This window comes from Poecilia mexicana, unplaced genomic scaffold, assembly GCF_051168715.1.
Source record: "Poecilia mexicana isolate PSO_F unplaced genomic scaffold, ASM5116871v1 scaffold_2, whole genome shotgun sequence".
Taxonomy (NCBI): Eukaryota; Metazoa; Chordata; class Actinopteri; order Cyprinodontiformes; family Poeciliidae; genus Poecilia; species Poecilia mexicana.
Window position 1 is genome coordinate 9,023,838 of NW_028263371.1, and position 21,455 is coordinate 9,045,292.

The following is a 21,455-nucleotide window of genomic DNA, read 5'->3' on the forward strand; positions in this document are numbered from 1 at the left end:
GTAAAATTCCAATTTTACCTCAAGAAAAACACTAATAGTCAGCATTGGTTCTCCTATTTTATTACCAACTGATCAAAACATGTCACTTTTGTTTAAATTCATTGTTAAAACTGCCGTATTTTATTTTTTTGAAAACCAGTTTTCCATGTTAACACATGGTTCTCTGTACTGTAGTTCCATGTACTGTTCAGACTGTCAGAAGCCTACTTCCAACATAGGTGGTTTAATACAAAAGACACCAAAATGAAATTTTCTAGATATAATGGACACAAGTTTATTTTTGACAAACACAATAAAATCACCTCCTAATCAGTGAAAAGTAAATGTAAAAGTAAAATGTAGAGTCAAGCTAACACTCATCGCTATGGACCCTTTGGGTAAGGTAAAACCCAGTTACTAATGTTGCATTGCTGTATGCTGACAGAAATACTGACTCATCTCCACATCATGATTGTTTAAGCAGAAGCAGTTCGTTGGTCTTGCATTTCATAAATTTTATGCTCCCAAAAGCAGTTCAATGCCTACCATCTCTCAGCATTTTGGACCAAATACTGCCGATAAAGCAAAACAAGAATAAATTTCATTTCATTTTGGAATGCAGAAATTAAATTATCCTTCTACACAAAAAACATCATAGATCTGAATACAAAATGAGCCGCTTGTAGTCACAACAAAAAGAAAGTCGAACATGGCAAGAAGGCTTCTGAGCCCAAACCTGAGACTGCGGCAAAACACTGACTTTGTGGTTTCAAACTAAAAATTTCACAACCACTTGCTAAGCGCAGAATCACATCATCTGCATAGAAAAAGCCCTGTTTTTCATCCAGTTTAGTTTGGAGTCATAAACGAGAGGCACTTAAGCTGCCAGACCTCAAATTTCTGATTTCACACCCATCTGAAGCTGGCGTGCAAGCGTATGTTCAAGTTAAACACAAATTTGATCAAAAACATGTCATTATGGAACAAAACTCAGAGTACAAATAATTAAAAACTACTCTCTATAGGTGTCCATATGTTTAAAAATAATAAATGGGACAAAAAAATAGTTCCAGAGTTCCCACAGCTTTGGAGGAGCCAAATGAAGTCTGGTGTTTTGCAAAAAGCGACATGAATACATCTGAGAGATCTTTAAGCACCAAGCATGAGACGAAGCCCCCAATTAAAATGTCTAAAGTCCACACTTCATCCCAAGTTGTTCACGTGTATGTAGGCATTTGACGTTCCCACTGAGGAAAGCATATAATGAAAAAGTATGAAAAATTAACAGCTTAAGGGACAAAAAAAGATTTGTCCCTGTGAAAGCAGGAAGAACACATATATGGTAAAAGTAGTGTTCAGGTAATGGCAAGAAAAAGGTATCAATCCCATGTGCTGGCAGTGAAAGGATGTAAATGTGTGCCACACTTTTAAGAATATTTGTAAAAACATTTAATGTTTTATTTTTCCCTTCCAATTCATGCCCTTGTGTGTTGGTCTGTCATTACACAGAGATGCTTGTTGTATTTACTTAATCTCAAAGTGGTGTAATACTGTAAGTGGGTGAAATAGAAAGAAAAATAACCTCTCCCAGTCCTTAACTTATGTGTTCAAGTTAAATGGCTGCTTTAATACTGAAACCTCACCAGTGGCAAACAAAAATCCCCCAATGAAAAATAAATAGCCATCATAAATAAACACTTCTTTTGACAAGGGAACATCGGTTCCCTACCAGTTCTCATCAGAGAACGAACTGGAGCTTCCGGAATCGGAGTCTGCATCCGTTAAGCCGTCCAGGTCCCAGTCGGCGCTGGAGCCGCTGTCGTCGTCCTCCTCCGTGGAGAAGCTGTGAGCGGACCCGAGGCACGCCGGGTACACGCGCGTCGACACGCACACGGGCCCCAGGGTGGACACGTACACCGCCATGATGTTCTTCCACGCGTCCCGAGCGGGATCGTACTCGTGGATGAGGACCCTGTTCTTGTTGTGCTGCAGCAGCGTCTGCGTGAGGAGCAGCAGCTTGCCGCTGTGCTGGATCACCTGGTAGTTGAGCGCTCGGCTGTCGATGGGGATGTCCCCCAGCCTCTTCCACTCCCCTCTTGCCGGGCTGTAGGCTTTGACCACGGGGATGTCGCACACGCAGACGATCTGCTCCTGGAAGATGCAGGCCTTGTGAAGCTTGTCCCTTCTGAGCGAGCCACAGTGGCGCCAGCGGTTTCTCTTGGGGTCGTAGCAGAGCATCCTCCTTTTGTTCACCACGTACAGGTGATCGTGCAGAGCCACCACTTGCATTTTCCCCAAAGAGTGAGGCAGCGGGGCCACCAACGTCCACTGGTTCCTCTGAATGCTGTAGCACTCCACCTCCTTTAATCGGGCGTCTGTGACTGGATTTCTTCCTCCCAGAAGGTACACGTGGCCGTTCAGGTATCCCATCCCTGAGTGGATTCTGCCCAGCAGCCTCTCCGCCAACTCCTGCCAGCTGTTGAGGACGGGATTGTACAGCCAGAAGTGTTTGGAAAGGTGGGAAGCCAAGTACAAGTTGTTGTCCGGCGTGGCGCAAACGATAAGCGACTCCATTGTGGAGCGTTTGTAATCTTGACTGCTGAGATCTTCCAAAGGCGGAGCCATGAAATACAGGTCCTCGGAGTAAGGGTCGCAGCACATGATGTTGTCGTTGGGCAAGCCAAAGAAGAGGATCATCTCCTTCGCGCTCACGCCTATTCTGTGTTTCGGTGCGTCCAGAGGCGCAGACATGGCGCAGCCGTCCTCCGCAGACCTGCTGAAGAAGGACGCCAGGTATGTCTCGATTAAAGGCCTCGCCGCGAGGCTCTCCAGGTAACACTTGTCCTTCTCGCTGAACAAGCTCCAGCGCACACACTTCAGCACCTGCAGGGCGTCCTCTTTATTCACAGGTGCGTTCACCTCCAGCCACTGGATAGCTGCAGAGCACACCGTCTTCTCACAGTCCACGTCCAAAGTATCGAGAGACAATAGTTCCTTAAACTGATCCGAGTTCAGCTCGCACAGATCCCCTCCGTTAAACACCTGATTGAAGTTCCTGGCAATGAAGGCTTGGGCGTTCTCCTTTAACTCCGGATTGTCGTAGGTGTCCGCAAACTTCAGCATCCCCACGCAGTTGGAGTGATCCAGCCTCCTGCTCATGAAGCCGGAGCAGGCTTTCCGGATGTACTCCAGCTGCAGCATGTTGGCCGCCGCGTACAGCCTCTGCACGTTACTCTCCGTGATGGTCACCCTGCCCGTGTAGCAGTAATCGATGATGACCGACATGGATTCAGAGTCCACGCCGCGGATGAGCACCCGCTCCTGGGCGCTCTCGTTCAGCCCGCCCGTGAACATGCTCTTGAAGTACGGGCTGGCAGCGGCCAGGACGTTGCGGCTGCACAGAAACACTTGACCCACGTCAACTCTTCTTCCCTCGCGCTGCTCCAGCGATTCCTCCTCTTCCCCATCATCATCATCACACTCAACCCCGATGGTAACGTCGCCGAGCAACCGAGAGTCGTACATCAGTTTCAGCTCGTGAATCAAGCCCCGAGCGTGGTTCACGTCCTCCAGCACCTCCGGACCGTTGAAGCAACCCAGCGATGAGGCCATTACGGCAAATTCGCACTTCTAAAGCCCAAGTCACAAGTTGTCAGACGGCAAACATGCTGCGGTTCTACCTACTCGTCGATGAAAATCAAACCTGGTTAAATACACTACAGCCGAACGTCCGCCTGAGTGTCCAAAAACTAACATTTCTCGGTGTCCAAATGAGCTTAGTCTCACTTCTGAATAAAATATAACCTACTAATCACAAACAGAGCACCACTTCATGTTACTGTCAAAGCTTTTTCTTGTTGTTTTGATAGTAGCAAGCAGCCAGCTACAATACGACTAAATAGGCGTCTATTTGGAGTGGGCTGCTTCTTACTTCCGGAGAAAGAGTTTCAGAATAATGTGTCGTCTCTGTGAATTATCACAAATACTGCTTATTCTCCCGCTTTATTTTCATATCTTGAGTTCCTTATAATGCTCTATAATTTTATTTTACAACATTAGCTACTTTGTTTATTTAAGATCAAAACCTTTCTAACTCCAAAATAGAAAATTAAATCTCTTATTTTGAAGCCTTACTGCATGCTCAACCTGTACGCTCTCACAACCTTGCTAGAATATAGCTCAACCTTCTGATTGGTTTGCAAAACTGTGTCAATTCGTGTTAGGTTGACCGAGATTCAATGAATTATTTAAATTATTTTATTAGAGAAATATTCTTTCCCCGTGAAAGACATAAATAATTTAAGGAATTAAATGACTAAATAGAATAGTATCGTTTGTAAAGTCCTAATAAATGAAATAGGATAAATATTACATCATCTTTAACAACTGATGAAAGCAATAATGATGTAAATAGATACAAAATGGCCAATGACCGAATCTTAACAAATTTACTCATGGACAGCCTAATGAAGCTAAAACTTGAACAGCACGATTTTGATTCACAAAATGTCATAAGCATAACTGCACACTATATTTACTTTCGTCTTAACTCTGCGATGGTTAAAAGATAAAAATACATTTTAAACCCATAGTATTTGATTTCAGGGATAATTTATTTGCTTTTGGCTTTTAGTTACAAGACAAAGAAACCATAATTTTTGCTTTGATTAATAATATCAGCCCTAACGTTAGTGATTTAGGTCACCTCATTTTACATGTTTTTTTATGTACCTAAAATTGGCCCCCTTCCCCAACACACCAACCTACAAGTTGTAGGAAATCCTAAAGACTAACAAATAAACTTTGAATTAAAATAACTCACTCAGAGCCCTGATAACTGCTTTGTAGCTTTATTGCAAAGTATTTATTTAGTTACAAGACAAGAAGCTCCACATAAGACAGTTGTATTGTTTGGTCAGTGATATTAATCTAGTCTATATGCTTATAATTTATGCATGTAATGTAAGATCAATAATACATATGAAAAGAGTTGAGTGGCTTTTGTATGCAAAAGCCATGTATTTTTAGGTGAATTTGTGGTTGAGGTCGTTGATTCTGCGCAGGGCATCTTGGTTGCGGATGGTCTTATGGACGGTGATGATGAAGGGGAATGCTGAGGGCAGTTCCACCTTTTTACTCAACTTCTGATGACCCCAGTGGAGACATCGCAGCCATTCTGCGAGGTCACGCCGACCCGCTCGCTCCAGTGCATCTTGGAGTAATTTGGTCTTATTTGGCTTGTCCCATGACCTCTCGTACCTGGTAATCAATCCAATATCAGAAAAAAGGAAAGAGGTGCAAAATTTTCTAATGTTTTTATCCCATACAGGATCCAGTGGTACAAAGTAAATTTGGTGCAAAAACTACTGACATTAAAATTAGTTATTTTTTTTCTTCTTTCAAAAAGATCAAATTCTGACACCTGAATGTGCAGACACGCAACCACACACACACACACACACACACACACACCTACACACCTACACACACACGCACACACGCACACGCAACCACACACACACACACACACCTACACACCCCCACACACACACACACACACACACGCACACGCACACACACACACACACACACACATAGTACCATCTTTCCAACATGAGCCTGGCCTGTTCGCTCCTCTCTGTTGATTTGGTGTGGAACTGATGTATTTCAGTCCTGCTGAAACCAAGTTGAGATGCCAGAACTGTCCATTCAAAACCCAGTTGTTGGGAAATCTCCTGTAGCGTACTCAGGTTGGTCACAGCATCCTGATTATTATTTTTTTTTTAAAAAAAGGCACGATAAATGCTCTAGCAATCTTAGATGTAATGTATGTCGAGCTTGTATGTCAAAAAAAGCTTAAAACTTACCTCTTGAGCTTTGTTAGGCATTTTTAGAAATACCGACCTTCCGCTCCAGGGCTAGGATTTTAGCACATACAGAGCAAGTTTCCCCAACAGCAGGAGAATATACTTATGGCTTCTTAACTGTACAAGGCTAAACGTTACTTTGGAGACTTCCCTTCAAAACACAAGCATGTTAAAGATTAGTCAGCTCAGCTCTTCCAGGGTTTTCGCTGCAGCAAACATGTCTGGTTCAATGCTCTGCCTCACTTTTACAGCCCAGCCCATATAAATAGTTCAACATTCCTTTTCTACATTTATTATTAAACTTATCCCATAGCATTAAGTTTTAAAAAACTAGCATATCAATCATTGGGTTTGATGTAAAGCTATTTAAAATCCACCAAATACAATTTTTTTGTATCAAAACAAATATTTGTTTTGAATCAACGATTTGTTCAGAATCTGATTACAACACAGGATGTTTTATGCATCCTATGTAATTTTGATTGAAAAAAGGACAGGAAAAATAGAATAGAATGACGATTACTGTCATGTTTAGTAGTTTGTGATGGTGAATAGGACCAAAATTCAGACATGAACTCGGAATGAACACAGCGAAGGATTTAATGATAAACTTAGGGAAGTGGAACAAGACAGACAGGACATGGAACATGGACAGACCAATAGGAAGAACCAACAAATAAAAAACAAAGAGGTAATATACTGAGATGAGAGTGGAGAATGACACTGAGCACAAATTAATAAATAAGGGAATTAGGAAGAAAACAAACAGGCAAACTAAGGCAATATGAGTCACTAACACAAAGAAAGCTGAACTAGAAACAAAACCTAGAGGAAAAAAGGAAATAAGTCCAAAGGTACAAAAACTGTACACAAGAAGACACTAAGAAACTAAACGTAAAGAAATGAACTGAATATGGGAAGACTAAATATGGAACTCAAAACACAAACACAAATGAAAACCAAAGCACCCAAGAATACAATGATATGTCATAAATTCAGTAATTCTCTTGGCTTCTCAAATTTGTGTAAAAAAACAAACATCTAAATCTAAGATAAAATGCGGTTGAAAGGTATGTTTCTTTAAGGTGTTGCTGTTGTTTTTCTTTCTTAATACAATTTTGTGCAATATTTTGTGGAACTATATCCATGTTCTTTGCTGCTCTACTGTTGAATCTTACTTCATCTCTTGTCAGTTTTTACTACGCCTTGTGCCTTAAGAGTTAAAAATGCTAGAGCACACCTTTCCCTGTTAGGAAAAACCGTTCTGGGTAAACAGCTCTGATCTAGACGTTGCGGAACACCGTCAACATCTCTGTACACATGGAAACAAAACAGAAATGTGCTGCTCAACTTGAGCTTTAACAGATTCTGAATCCATTTTGCTCCTTACTGTACCAGGTGAGAGAAAGAGAGCGGACAAAGATGCTTTGAAATGATTTATTCATTTTAAAAATTAAGCCCCTCTTTTTGTCCTTGTGATCCATAAAAAGCATGTGCAATATTACTGCAGCGATTAAATTTATGAAACAAGTGTAAAGATTTCATGTAATTACAGAAAATGAAAGTATCCTCAATATGAAATGTGTGTGCAAATGAATATATTTGATTAAAAAAAAAAACAGCAAAACAAAAAGCAGATTATTTACTTTTACAGGTGAATCATAATTCCCATCTAAAGTGCTGCAAGGTCCAGCCATAAAACAGAACTATCAAGAAACACAACACTGTTTAACAGGAAGTAACTTCATTCCAGTTTGAGAGCCTTCTTCTGCATCTTACCACGGAATGAAAAATAAATTAGTATTGCTTGCAAAATCAACCAAAGAAAACCATCCAAAGCATTCAAAGCGTGTACAAAAGCGTTAGGCTTGAGAGGAATTTCCATTCTAACGAATAAAAATAATAATCATCAACAAAGAAAACTCAAAAAAGAATAAAAAATAAACAAAAGTGGATTTCTTCTTTCACATTTAGCGTCTTATTATCAGAGTATTGCCTGTTGTTATCGTTGTGTTATCAGTGTTGAAGCAGGTAGTTTAGATCCAGCCTGCTGGATCCACACTTTTTCTCAGTCTTTGTGTTCACGTTAACAGTCACTTTCTCTGGGAGCTTTTGGCAGCATCATTTTTAAAACGGTACTTTTGCTCCCATGCAGAGTAACCCTGTGCGGCCCTCAGGCTTCACCTCGGTTCAGTCCGTTTGGGTTCAGTAGCAGCCGTCTTTCCAGCTGCCGTCCCTCAGGGCGCTCAGAGCAGCCAGGCTCTTTGGAGGAGCGAGCAAACTGTGGGGAAGAAGGAAGCAGGTCTACTGAGCATCTGATAAGCACGTAATAAATAACAGATTAACCAAATCAAATGCACCGACAATAAGATTAGGAAACATGCAGAGCACAGAGGGAACAAGTGGCGACACCCTGCTAGTGCAATCAGGCTTCATTTAAAACAGTGAATGAAGAAGGAGATGTGTTGAAGCATGGACACGCAGTTTGTATGTAGACCTGAGCCAGCGTCGCCCCCTACTGGCATCAGATAATTACTGCAACTACGCTGATGCTCAGTTATCGCTTCTGATCTGTAGCTATTAGAAATGTTCTTTTACATAACCTTTGACCATAAGTAGTTTTGCTTCGTTTCCCTATCTGTGCTTTGCTTTCTGCGTCACTAACTGGATTTGTTTGGTTTAACGTTTGACTTAAACTGCAGCATATTTAAGCAGTAAAGTTCAGTAACTTAGATCTGAAAGCCTGTGCACATCAATCACACAATGCTTTATGCTTTTATATCTTACAGAACATAGCATGCTGAAGTGCCACTGGTGTTATAGGACCACACCAAGCCATAATTGTACCAGAACAGAGGTCAGCAACCTTTACAATAATTATTGTGATACAATCCTTTGAAAAGGATAACTGATCGAAATTTATGAGTACCTACCACATAAATTTAGTTTAATGATTAAGGCGCCCGGTTTTATTTTTGTTTTCAAGTTTTACATTAAAAGAAACAAAAACACACAACACTTCCCGAGTAAGAGCATGCATGTGAAAATGAAAAATGGAACAAAAAAACATATTACTGACCTAACAACACAGAAAGATTAATAAAAAAAACCCCTCTGTTGTACCTGATGGTGCGGTTTGGACCATACCTGCGGGTGGGCTGCATGATTTTACTCGCACGTGGAAGTCCACTCGCCCCCACTAAGGAAGCCGGACGAGGAAGCGAGCTGCGCGGGGCGGCCGACTGGTTGATGCCGGCCTTCAGGGCGTGCGGCAGCAAACTTCCGCTGGCTTTCAGGGGCTGAGGAAGTGCCGTGCTGCTCGGGATGCAGCTCAAACTGGCGGAGGTGGACAGGGAAGTGGAGGTGGGGCCCTGCTGCACCGTGGGACTGACGTAGGCTGTGGCTTTCAGCTGCTGTCGTGGAGTGCTGGAGAAGTTTCCGACGCTCTGGACTCGCTGGGTGAGCTGGCCCGGGGAAGGGACTGAAAGCACAGTGGGAAACACACAAGACAGGCTTGAATTATGAGAGAACCGAGCCCCGTGTGGCTGATTTATCGGTAGACACACGGGCCTTACTGGAGGACTGGAGTCGGAGGAGCCCGCTGGACGAGTCAAAGCTCTGGCTGCTCCGCAGGGAGGGCATTGGTGGTAAAGAGGAGGGGCTGTTGGAGGGTGGGTTGACAGGGGAGGCCAGGCACGGAACACTGGGAACACTGGGCATGCTGGGAGCTCGGATCAGGTTGGGCATGCTTCTCCGTAGCTTGTCTGTTCGACAACGTTAGCGCACGTTAGCACGTTTGCAAAAAAAAAAGGTTTGTTAAAGGAAATAGCACTTATAATTGGAGAGGATCTGAGATTAAAAAAAAACAACAAAACTATAACTCAACAAATGGAACATTGTATTTCTGTTTATGGAACAAATCTGTGGAGTAATCTTGCAAAAGAAACCAGAGAGAGTAGATTTTAAGAAAATAATATAATATAATATCCCATCAAAGCAAAATGTGGCATATTGACTTAGTAGAAAAGATTTATTTTTTTCTCTTATTATTACTTTTTTATATATATTGTGCTTAAAGGCGTATCTATATAGTTGAGTGATGCTTAAGTTTTATGGCATAATGAATTGACCTTTGAGAGAAGAGTTAGGGCTTTAGGTGGATGTTTTTCTTCCAACTACTCTTTTTCATTCAGAACTTTTCTTTATATCACCTTATCATCCCTCCATTTTAAATTGCAGATCAATTAAATAAACAAGTAATAACAGTTGTGCTCAGATCTTGCAGTATTGAACTACTGCATTAAAAACGTTTGGAAAAAAAAAAAAAGGGGCTGCATGCAAAAGTCCAAACTCAGCTTTGAATTTGCAAACAGAAAACACTCACCCGCGCCGCTCCTGTAGGCTGCGTGTGTGTCTGCGATCAGGCTGGAGGGTCCAGACAGCTGAGAGAGTCCGCTGAGTGAAAACTGGGGGCCGGCCGAGGTGCGCCTGCAGTCTCTGAAGCTGGAGAAGGTGTGAGAGTGGGGCATGCTGCCCCGCTGCATAGAGCCCGTGCGAAAGAGTCGAGGCTGGGGAGGCGGCAGCTGGTCGTAGCCTTCGTCCTCCTCGTCCTCCTCCTCCAGGTCCAATTCGCAGCGCCTGAGGGAGTGCAAGGAGAAACTGGAGCTGCGACGGCCAGCTGTGGCTGTGGCTGAGGTAGAGGTAGAGGCGTAGTCCTGGCGAAGGCCTAGAGGAGAGGGGATGGATACTTTTATCCTGATAAAAACGCGAGTCTGAACTGTATGGCGCATACGATATAGTCCGAATAGAGGCACCGCTCATCTATTATTCAGTCACCGTATAAGTAAGCCAGACCGATATAGGGCATATTTCTGAAATGGTCTGCATAATTTATGAGGTGGCTACTCAAAGTCAACGTTTCAGAGGTCACACACCCCTCTCAGTCCCTCCATACAACCACGGATCAGCATTTTCATTGTGGGCCACAGACAGAACAAAGAAGCACGAGCGGAGATACAGCACCGTCCACGAGGTGCTTAAAAATCCTTAGAGTAAATTCATCTTTCATTTCAATAAAATCATTGAATGCTTTGGTCAAATGGGCAAAAAAAAGAAGAAAAAATTGCTACAATTTGGCTGACTCACATTACAATTTACTGTATGTTGTGTCATTATTTAGTGTTTTTTTTTTTTTGAACCACCAATTAATTCCTGCAATTTTTTAAAAGTTTTTTTTCACAAATTTGAAAGCTTAACGCTCATATCTTTTCTACAAATTTCTCACATGATGGAAAATATTTATTTATGTGCTCTTTTACAACAAGACAATCATTCACACACACACACATAACATACACATATTGGCCCCTAAGGTTTTTTTTTTTTTTTTTTTTGGACGGTTAGATAAGTGCCTGTTTGATGTCCCTTAGGGTCTGGTCTTTGGGTCAGTTCTGCTCATCATGGCTATCACCGATACACAGGAAAGTTATGGGTCAATACTAAAGTAAAAGCTGCAGATTTTAATTTTACAATGTGTGCAATAAAACTATTTGTTAGTTTATGCTTGAAATTCAGAGAAAACACTCAAGTTGTTCAACATTTTGTTAGCAAAATTCAAAATTTTGTCTGCAAACAGTCACCACTTCTTAAGGTTCGCCAACTGAATTTAACTCCACTAGCAAGTGTTTGAGCTTTCTACTAGTAGAAGAAAGATGTAGATGTATTTCTTGATGAAAACGCTGATCATGGATATGTATTTATATTTGTATGTATGAAAATATTTAGCCTGCTGTAACTCGTCCTATCGTAACCTGTGTGCCTTGCTCAGGAATTCCTTTAAACAGATCTTTTAAATCTCTGTGAGTTACTTTAGCTAAATAAAGAGTAAATAATAATAAAAATAATAATAATAATAATAATATTTTCAGTTTATAGGTGACTCACTCTCTTCTTGGAGTCGTGCCATGACCTCCACGTCCGTCATGTCCTGCAGTTTGTAGCTCATGGAGATGGAGTCCTCCTCCAGCTCTGACACACCTATGTCACTGTCCAGGGAGGACTGGGGTGTGATGGCTGCGTGGCGGCGACCGACATCTAAAATGATGAAGGCGACACTCATTCTGAAAAGGCTTATTTTTCTCTTATAACACCCATTAAAGACGCTCCGTGGGCAGATAACACTTGCATGTGTGTGCATGCATTCATCCCTGCTTGATTCACTCCCACTAAAGGAGGTGAGTGACTAACAGACATGTTGACAGTGAGGTCTTACTGTGGAGGGCTGAGTTTGACAGGAAGGTGGGCGCTCTGTCGTTGACGCTGCAGCTGGCCCTGGGAGGGGGAGCCGGTTGGACAACGGGCTGGACTGACGACGGCACCGAGGCTTCAAAAGGAAACGAAACACACAATATTTAAGCCTTACTTTACTGCTGTTTCTACCTTAAATTATGCTGGATTGAGTTTTTCTCCAGCTGAACATGAGTCCGTTTGTCTCCAAACATCTTCAGGGTCTGACTGTAAATAATCTCTTCTCTGGAATTTGATGTAATCTGAATCCAAGCAGCACGAAGCAGGTCATTGGAGAATCTGGGTTATGTCAGTAACGGAAGCAACAACTGCTTTTGGCGCAACTTTCAGATTAATTTGGATTAGAATACGAATTTGAAGTTGAAGAAGGTCACGTCTGATGATTATGCACAGAGTCTAATGGACTTTAAATATTCAAAGTGCAAGATAAATGTAAAGATTTAGCTCAAAGCACCATCATTGGTTTGGAACGACCCAGTCAAAGTGTCCATCTCTAATCTGCGGCAAGATTTGAAAGTCCACAGATGTTCCCCAGCATATCGGACTGAGCTTGAGCTTTTATACGTCAAAAAAAAAACAAACAAGCTGGTAGAGATATTCAGACTCCAGCGAAATTCAGTTCAACAAAGTATTTATTTGTAGAAAAGGTTCTAAAACCATGAATCAGTTTCCTTCCACATTTCAATCACATTCTTCTCAGTGCTGATCGATTTAATAAAATCCCAATAGAACACACTGAGGCTCGTGGTGCTAAAAACTGAAGGGCTATGAATAATCGCACAAGACACAACAACCTATTGATCATTCTTCTCCACGTCCCATAAACTCCACAAAAACGTTCAGGTACTATTTTGCTGTCATATTTTATTTTGAGATGAACACAGCAGAGTCAGGAACATAAGAAAACCTGCCTTTGTGGCATGATAAACTTAATGCAAATATAACACTAATAAAACCACACCAAAAAAAATCTGATCGATATCCATCATTGATTGGCTTCATTGGTTCCGTAAAGCATTTTGCCTGAGTCGGATGCTCCAGTCTGGTTTAACGGAATCAAAATTCTGATGGAATCATCCTGGAGTGACTCCTGTGGTTAGTTGGGGTGATATGCACAGCTTTGTGTTACCTGGTGTCTCAGTTAGTGCAGCAGGTTTAGCGTAAGGCAGGACGGGACAGCTGAGGGTGGACAGTCCCTCTATGCAGCTGTACGGACGGACAGAGGACAGTCCTCTCCACCGCTTCGCTACAGAAACAAGATGACATGCAGTGAAGGACATGTTAGACGGACCGCCCTCCCCCTATGTTACGTACTCGCTCACGGCACATTGATTAATACAGTTTAACACACTCATATCTATGTTAATCTGCCTCTTACAGATCAGAATTGATATTTTAAATGATTGGATCAGAGAAAGCAAAGATGGTAAGACAGGGTTTAGCCTCCAATAGCAGCTTATTGAGCTAAACTAAAGCACAGGTTTTTTTTTTTATTATTTTGGAGATGGGTCTTAGGTTAAGCAGGGATTGTGCATTTAAGCTACATCACAATCCAAAAATTAAATTATATCCATGGACGGCTTCAGAATCTGAGCTTACATCTATTTTGTTTCAAATCTTTTATGTCACAAAACTGCAATGCTTTTCAATTCATTACATGTTTCTGAACATTGCTAATTTTCATCAAATGTGACCTAATACCTTAGCTGAACGCCTAACTTAAATACTTCAAATTAAGGTTGAATGAAATTTAGTAGGGCATAAGCAAACCCTTAACGTTTTAAATGTTCTTCAATGTTGAGTAAATTGGTCTTCATCGTCTGACCTGTCCGATGTGTAAAACGCCGGGTCCATCCTCGCCTATTAGCAGTCGGAGAGGAGCTCTCCTGACGAAGTGGAGCGCTTTGCATTCCTTACACAATTAGGCGCAACCATTACCGAATAAAACCGGCATTCACAGCAAGTTACAAAACTGCTTCTGGTTTGTCCAAGACACAGGGGTGTATTCAGGACCCACAAGGAAGAGAGCCAACTTGAGAGAAAGAACAAGTCCTTGAAACGTCCACACCGATGCTCATTACTGAGTCACAGGGTGGACCCAGGCCCACGGTGTGAGAATATTTAATCACTGGGAAATATTTCGTGAACAAAACCACATCCATGAACATCTTGTGCCAATGTATGAGCTTTCACTGCAGAAGAGTCTCTTCAGCAGGCTGTTGAAACTGTGAAATCTGCTTCAAACGTGCATTTAATGTAACCGGTGTTTCTATGGTAACAACATCCCCACGCATTACAGCTAAGGGTCTAGTCCAGCAGCAAATGTTATTTATTGGCACACATATGTACCAGTTATTGCATTTATATACATATAAGTTATATAAATTGATCTGATAATATCTTTTTTTTTTTTTTTTTTTTGGTAATTTTAATAATCCCTCGACCCAGACATTGATAATATATTTTAAACTGGATTGTGGCCTTAGTGGTAAGAGGTTGTCCATCTGTTTATAGACAGATTTGGTTTATTGTAAATTGTTGATGTGACTTATATTAGCACATGAATGACAGATTTGCTGGCTATGGAAAACGAGCACACTCTCTAGCTGCAAGTAGGAAAAACAGTGGGATTTACTAACTGATGTGCTCAGTGTCCAGGCTAACTACCATTAGCAAGAAAAGCTGATGATAAGTTTAATTTGGAACCTCCGACTTTAAATTTATGACTTCCCGGGGATGTTCAGTTTTAACTTTTTCCATCATAAGACTTGGAAAAATGCAACTTTGAAGTTCAAATAGATGCTAAAGAACCTGCTGTATAATGTTTTCTTAATCTTGTGCTTCATTTGTTTAAAGTCAGAACTCAATTTCATCACACCTGAGTTGAGTTCATTTTAGTTGGAAGTTGAAGAAAACAGTCCAATTTGCTAATTCATGGGTGCTAGCTAGAATTAGCAATACAAACAAACAACAAGGTATTTCTCTCAGGCTTGTAAATTCAAACACTGAAGGAACAAGTTCAGGGATAAACATTGCACAGTAATTAACATATTGACCATGTTGACCATATAAAATGTGATTGCAGAGGAATTCTGTTTGTCTGAGGGATAAGCACACTGTACCTTGGTCCAGTCTGTGACAGAGCGTCATCTTAGCCAGCTCCACCTCCGGCCCAGGGTGGTCCAGGACCTGCCTGCACCACCGGAGAGGGCTGAGCGTGCTTTCACTGGGCGGCTTGGCTCTGGGATTCACATACAGCCTGAGACACAGAAGCACTTCAGTCATGTTCTGCAGCCTTCACAGACAACATTTAAATAGTCTCACTCGTTGCGGTACTTACTCATTTACAGAGAAATCCCTCACTACCCAATAGCTCAAAACTGAACACAGTGAGTGCTTTATGTATTTTTTTACTAAATGAAAGAGAGAGAGAGTTTTGAGTTTGGTTCTGTTTGATGCAACAATCTAAAAGGATATCCACGTACATATATTCTTCAAATTCAGCTCATATCAGCAGTTGCAAGCTTGAACCGAATGGACAGTGACCCCCAACACATTAAAATTGGGTTTTGCTACGATCACCAATATGAAGGAGATGAAATGGCGCAAGCCTCTGTCACTGGACAAATTGATGGGCCATGCTTTACACTTCATGTATGACATTAAATCAACCAAGTTTAATGAGGTCTACCGACTCTGAGAAGAGGATTGGTTAAAAATCCAGCCAGAGCTACATCAGAAAATTGATGGACACAGAAGATAATAATGAGCATAAAACGGGACATTTGACCAGATAATAGTGGAGTTGCATGAATCCATCCCCCAAAATAGCAGTTATTTAAATGATTAACATTAATATGGGAATCACATCAACGACGAAGGTATGCAAACCTCCGACCAAAACTGTTACAGAGGAATTTATGAAAAAAATTACAGAAATTTAACGATTTCAAGAAAACAAGAAGACACATCTAAAATGATATAAGTTGCTTCTCCGTTAGCTCTGCTACGCCTTCTCGGCAGAGCGCTAAAATAAATCTAGCAAGGATCTATTCCCGGTCTCTCCAAAGTTGGAGAGCATAAATAAGACAGGAGCGACCTTAAATTCAACAACTAGGCCAGCAGAGCGTTAGAGTGATTTTAAGGTCAGCTTGTCATGCTAGACGGAAAAAAGATAGGGCAGGAGATGAGCGCCGTACCCCCATCAGTGCTGCAATCAGCTGTGTGCTACATTTTCCGCATCATCGCATCAGATACATAAAGCTGCTTCAGTAGTCAGCATGTCAGTTCAGCTTGAGAGCGAAACCAAGTCAGCAGCAGCGCCGGCGCTCCGCACTAGCTCAGCCTGGGGCTGAACAACCACACACAAAGCCGAGCTGTTTGATCATAGACTGAAGGGGGTCATTGTTTCTAAATCCATCCCAGAACATATGCTGCACCCTGCATCCTAAGATTCAGGTCCATTTTACTGTAGCTTCCTCGTGAAAATAAAAACACTGTTTGTCCAGTGTTTCCGAGTGTGATCCATGAGAAGAGTAAACAACATCATCAAAGGAGGCACAAGGAGGAAGAAATCGATTTTGGGGCCATTTTCCGCCAATCACCCGCCAGTCGCCATGGCATTGCTATCATGTCTTAGAAATTCTGCCAAGCTCGATCCTTTGCACTTTTGTGTTAGTCAAGTTGTGGACGAACAATGAATTCTTTAAATTCAAGGGTCTTGGAGGATGTGATCAGTCACATCATATAAATAACATGATTTTGGTATGAAATGTTTAGGCTCTTGGTAGCAGCAAAGAAATTTTTTTTTTTTTGGATTTACAAATCTTTACAGCAGCTTAAGACCAAATGTGTCAATTAATTTCCCTCGTTTGTTTACAAAACAAACACTAACTGTAGCTTTAAATAATAGTTGTTGACATAGAGACACAGCCATCAAACTGTTCCTGGCCAATGTTAATTTTCAGTTTTCTTTGCCAGTGTTTCTATGGATTGTAACACATAGAAGAGTTCAAAGCCGTTGTGGGATTTTTGATAGCGGCACTAGCTTTGAGTCCACCTAAAAATCTAGGGATGGCAAGACCGTCCCCATCAAAGTCTGACCCTGACGTTATCTGATTTTTATTCAACTCAAAAACGTGCATCAAAGTACAACGGCTTGGTTGATTAATTTAAAGACTGAACATGGTGAGAGTTATTACGCTTGTCGCATTTAAAGGCCAGAAGGAGATAAAAACCTCATCTGCTTGTCCAGTTTCCAACCTGCCAATCACTGATGAAGATTGTCTGATTTGGCCAACTGATTGGTGCGTCTCCATCAGACTATTATGATTTCCCCTTGGATGATTTGAAGTAACATGTTTGCAACTTCTTTTCAATCTGAAATAAATGTAAATTCATCATGTTTGCTCTTTGGAAAGCGACAAAATGGATTTCGTGGTCAGCTTACTCTTTACAAAACGGCAATTACAAGTATGCAGTTTTGATATATTTCTCAAAGCAAAAGCTTTGTTCACTTGTGCCACGGGCTGGCCCAGACAATAATCAAAAAGAAAATATTAAGTGCAACCGAATAATAATAAAACTCTAGCTTATTGTGTTTTGGTCACAATGCAACAATTGTTGTGTCCCTCACATGTTTTAATCCTGAGTAAACAAAGATCACATGTGGGGTTCCTCAAAGCTCTGTTCTTGAATATTTCATGTTACACCAATAGCTCAGACCGTCTTAATATTCTTTTAATATTTTTATTGTAATTTTCTTTCCCTTTGTTCATTTCTCTTATTTTTGTAAATCATGTTGGATCACCTTGTACATGAGGTAAAAAAAATAAAAAATAAAAATAAACATGTCTTGCCTATTAACGGCTGTGAAACACAAGTGAGACAGGGTTTTTTCATATGAATTTATGCAAAGCACAAACATGTGTCCACAATGTCATAAAACAGCGTGGTTACCAGCTTTCGGGCTCTCCGACGGGGAGCACGGTGTTCAGGTCCAAAACATCGACCTCGTCCAACACGGTTGTGGCACCGGCAGCGCCGCTGTCCTCCACGGCGGCGCCAGGAGACGCGGAGCTCGGCTGAAAATACGCGAACGGCTCCTCCGCTGGCGCCCGCGGCGCCGAGAAACACGGACGAGTCGGACTCGAAGCGTCATATTTACACGAGAAGCTGTCACTCAGGCACGCCGTGGCCCCGTGCAGACACGACAACGAGGTCTGGAGATGAGGGCCGACGGAGCAATTGTTTACAGCGTTCGCTCTGCTCCGCAATTGTTCATTCTGCTTCTCCAATTTTCGGACCAGCTCCTGGAGCTTCAGCACCTCCAGCTCCGCGTTGGCGATTTTATTGTTGCCGCTGACGTCCGCCATCCTCTGGGGGTTCAGCACCTCTGCTTCCATTTGCTAACAAGCACATTGAGAGGAGCGGAAAGCACGGCCTGCTGGCAGAGGGTCTCTTTCGATTCAGAGAGGGTGTCCAGATTCCCCCCCTTAAAGCTACTACTCACACACAGACTCACACTGATGCTGCTGCTGCTGCTGCTGCTGGGATGACTGCACAGCCTGCATCTCATTGGTCAGCAGCTTCGAGTTAAATTCCCATCACACCACCACCGAGGAGGTGTTTGTTATAGCCACTCTGAAGACATTTAAAAGCACAGATATGTGCAGTATCTGTGTTTACTGGCATGTTTTGTTTTTGTAGCTTTTTGCTCTGAAATTTGATATTAAATATATTAAAGGAGCCCAGTCTTTGCATTTAACCCATACAGTGACAAACTGCAGCACCATATTACACTTATAATATATTACATTTATTATAGCAGTACAATCATGAAGACAAAGTTATTTTTCTGACTTACTCTTTTGTTCGGACAGTCGTGTCTGAAATGCAGAACAAACTCGACATTTGTACTGACTAATGTGCAGCTACAGTGTTTCTTTAAATACAACTCCATTAACACGTGTCATGATGCACAACTTAACTATCAAACATTCCTTCTATTGTATTATTACTAAAATATTTTTTTGATATTCTAACACCTAATAAAATTGTTATTTTTATTACCTTGAGCCATTTCATTTTTTGCTATTCATATATCTTCAACTCAAACATAAATGTACACTGTAAAAAAAAACGGCCTCATTTTACGGTAAAAAACTGGCAGCTGAGTTGCCAGAAGTTTACCGTCTTTATACGGTAAAATTCTGGCAACCAAAACTGCCAGTTTTTTACCGTATTTCTAAAATACGGTAAAATTCTGGCAACCAAAGCTGCCAGTTTTTTACCGTATTTCTAAAATACGGTAAAATTCTGGCAACCACAGCTGCCAGTTTTTTACCGTATTTGCTAAATGCAGGATTTTACCGTATTTTAAAATACGGTAAAATTCTGGCAACCACAGCTGCCAGTTTTTTACCGTATTTTGTAAATGCAGGATTTTACCGTATTTTTAATATACGGTAAAATTCTGGCAACCACAGCTGCCAGTTTTTTACCGTATTTTGTAAATGCAGGATTTTACCGTATTTTTAAAATACGGTAAAATTCTGGCAACCACAGCTGCCAGTTTTTTACCGTATTTTGTAAATGCAGGATTTTACCGTATTTTTAATATACGGTAAAATTCTGGCAACCACAGCTGCCAGTTTTTTACCGTATTTTGTAAATGCAGGATTTTACCGTATTTTTAAAATACGGTAAAATTCTGGCAACCACAGCTGCCAGTTTTTCACCGTATTTTGTAAATGCAGGATTTTACCGTATTTTTAAAATACGGTAAAATTCTGGCAACCACAGCTGCCAGTTTTTTACCGTATTTTGTAAATGCAGGATTTTACCGTATTTTTAATATACGGTAAAATTCTGGCAACCACAGCTGCCAGTTTTTCACCGTATTTTGTAAATGCAGGATTTTACCGTATTTTTAAAATACGGTAAAATACCGTACTTCCTAAAATATTTTAAAAAAAATAAAATGTGGTTTTGCCGTAGTAAATACGGTCATGCTGACTGAGGCATAATATCTACATGAGTGAAAAACACATCCAGACTGTATGATATATTGACATTTTATTGTAAACCCTCCCCCCCAAAAAAAACTTATGGTAAATTACTGGTCTCTGTTCCTACCAGAATTTTACCATACAAATTATAGTACAACAACCAAGGAAGTGTAACTTGTCAAGCATTTCTATACAGAAAGTTATAAAGAAAATAATTTCTAATTAAACAAAAATACAGATTACGAGTAATCCACTTAAAGAAACAATTTCTATTTAAAAAGTCAAGTTAAAAAAAGAACTGATTCTATTTTCTGTCCAGTTTCCTCACGGTATTACTGAGATCTGGAAAACAAAAACAAAACAAACAGTATGTGTCCACATAAGAGATAACATATTGTAGAAGACAAAATGGTGATAAAAGGATTCTTGTTCTGGGTTGAGAGTCACAAGTCGCTGAGATCAGACGTTGCTCAGGATGGTTGTAGTCTTCCCAGTCACAGGTTGAAATTGAGACTCGCATGTTGTCAATCGGGTGTTTCCTCTCTGCTGGAAAACAAAAAGAAAAAGTTAGAAAGATGCACTACATGAACATCTTATTCGCTTAAATGTTTGTTTCACCTTTGTTGACTTGCATATGGACACAGGTACTTCAACCAGGTGGTGTGATCATTTCTGACTGAAAATTCAGTAGTTAAACCTTTGTTTGTTGTCAACAGGTGTGATCCTCTGGTCTGCAACCAGACAAAATACACAAACAAAAAACAAATAAAAACAAATATAACTGTTTTAGGCAATTTATGAAATAGATACTCACCATTTATCTGAGTCTCATGAAGGCCAATAGGTTGTCTTCAACCATTTATGTAAGTTACATTTCCTGCAAGCTAGCAGAAACAAAGCTGTAAATGTGAACACTTTTCATACAGGCAAACAAATTGATACAGCTGAGACAATTTATGCTAGGTTAGTTTTTCTCAGTCACTTTTGGTGCATTTCTCAAGTCATTGTTGGCATTTACAAAACAGTAAGCGCATTTCTCAAAACAATTTGTAGAAACAGGAAAAATAGCATTTGTTTGCTTTCAAAATCCTTAGTTCAGCTCTTAAAATTCTGTCTGTTAACATATCAGTGACTCAAAATAATAAGTTATAGTCTCTCTATGTACAGATAAGACAGTCAAATCGATTAGTCATGAGAAGAGACTACAAAAGGATCATTTACGCCAGTGTTTCTCAACCCTGGTCCTCAACGCCCCCCTGCTCTGCATGTTTTAGATGTGCCTCTACTCCAGAAC

At 41.0% G+C, this 21,455-nt stretch overlaps 3 protein-coding genes across 3 annotated transcripts; all 3 read right to left on the reverse strand.

The window, feature by feature from the left end:
• Positions 1 to 249: 249 nt before the first annotated feature.
• kbtbd7 (kelch repeat and BTB (POZ) domain containing 7) lies at positions 250 to 3,902 on the reverse strand. The gene has a single exon (XM_015003402.2). The coding sequence runs from the start codon at positions 3,589 to 3,591 to the stop codon at positions 1,705 to 1,707; it is 1,887 nt and encodes a 628-aa protein (XP_014858888.2). The 5' UTR covers positions 3,592 to 3,902; the 3' UTR covers positions 250 to 1,704.
• A 1,101-nt stretch (positions 3,903 to 5,003) lies between these two features.
• LOC148160388 (p53-induced death domain-containing protein 1) lies at positions 5,004 to 5,900 on the reverse strand. The gene is made up of 3 exons (XM_088003875.1): positions 5,847 to 5,900; positions 5,581 to 5,744; positions 5,004 to 5,238 (listed from the first exon to the last, which is right to left on the reverse strand). The coding sequence occupies exons 1-3, from the start codon at positions 5,865 to 5,867 to the stop codon at positions 5,004 to 5,006; spliced, it is 420 nt and encodes a 139-aa protein (XP_087860001.1). The 5' UTR covers positions 5,868 to 5,900.
• Positions 5,901 to 6,430: 530 nt separating this feature from the next.
• Positions 6,431 to 18,750, reverse strand: slain1a (SLAIN family member 1a). Its single transcript, XM_015003416.2, has 9 exons — positions 18,111 to 18,750; positions 15,275 to 15,411; positions 13,282 to 13,398; positions 12,118 to 12,228; positions 11,790 to 11,939; positions 10,231 to 10,572; positions 9,422 to 9,610; positions 8,994 to 9,327; positions 6,431 to 8,127 (listed from the first exon to the last, which is right to left on the reverse strand). Exons 1-9 carry the CDS (start codon positions 18,554 to 18,556, stop codon positions 8,052 to 8,054), a joined length of 1,902 nt encoding a protein of 633 aa, XP_014858902.2. The 5' UTR covers positions 18,557 to 18,750; the 3' UTR covers positions 6,431 to 8,051.
• Between the last annotated feature and the right edge of the window lie 2,705 nt (positions 18,751 to 21,455).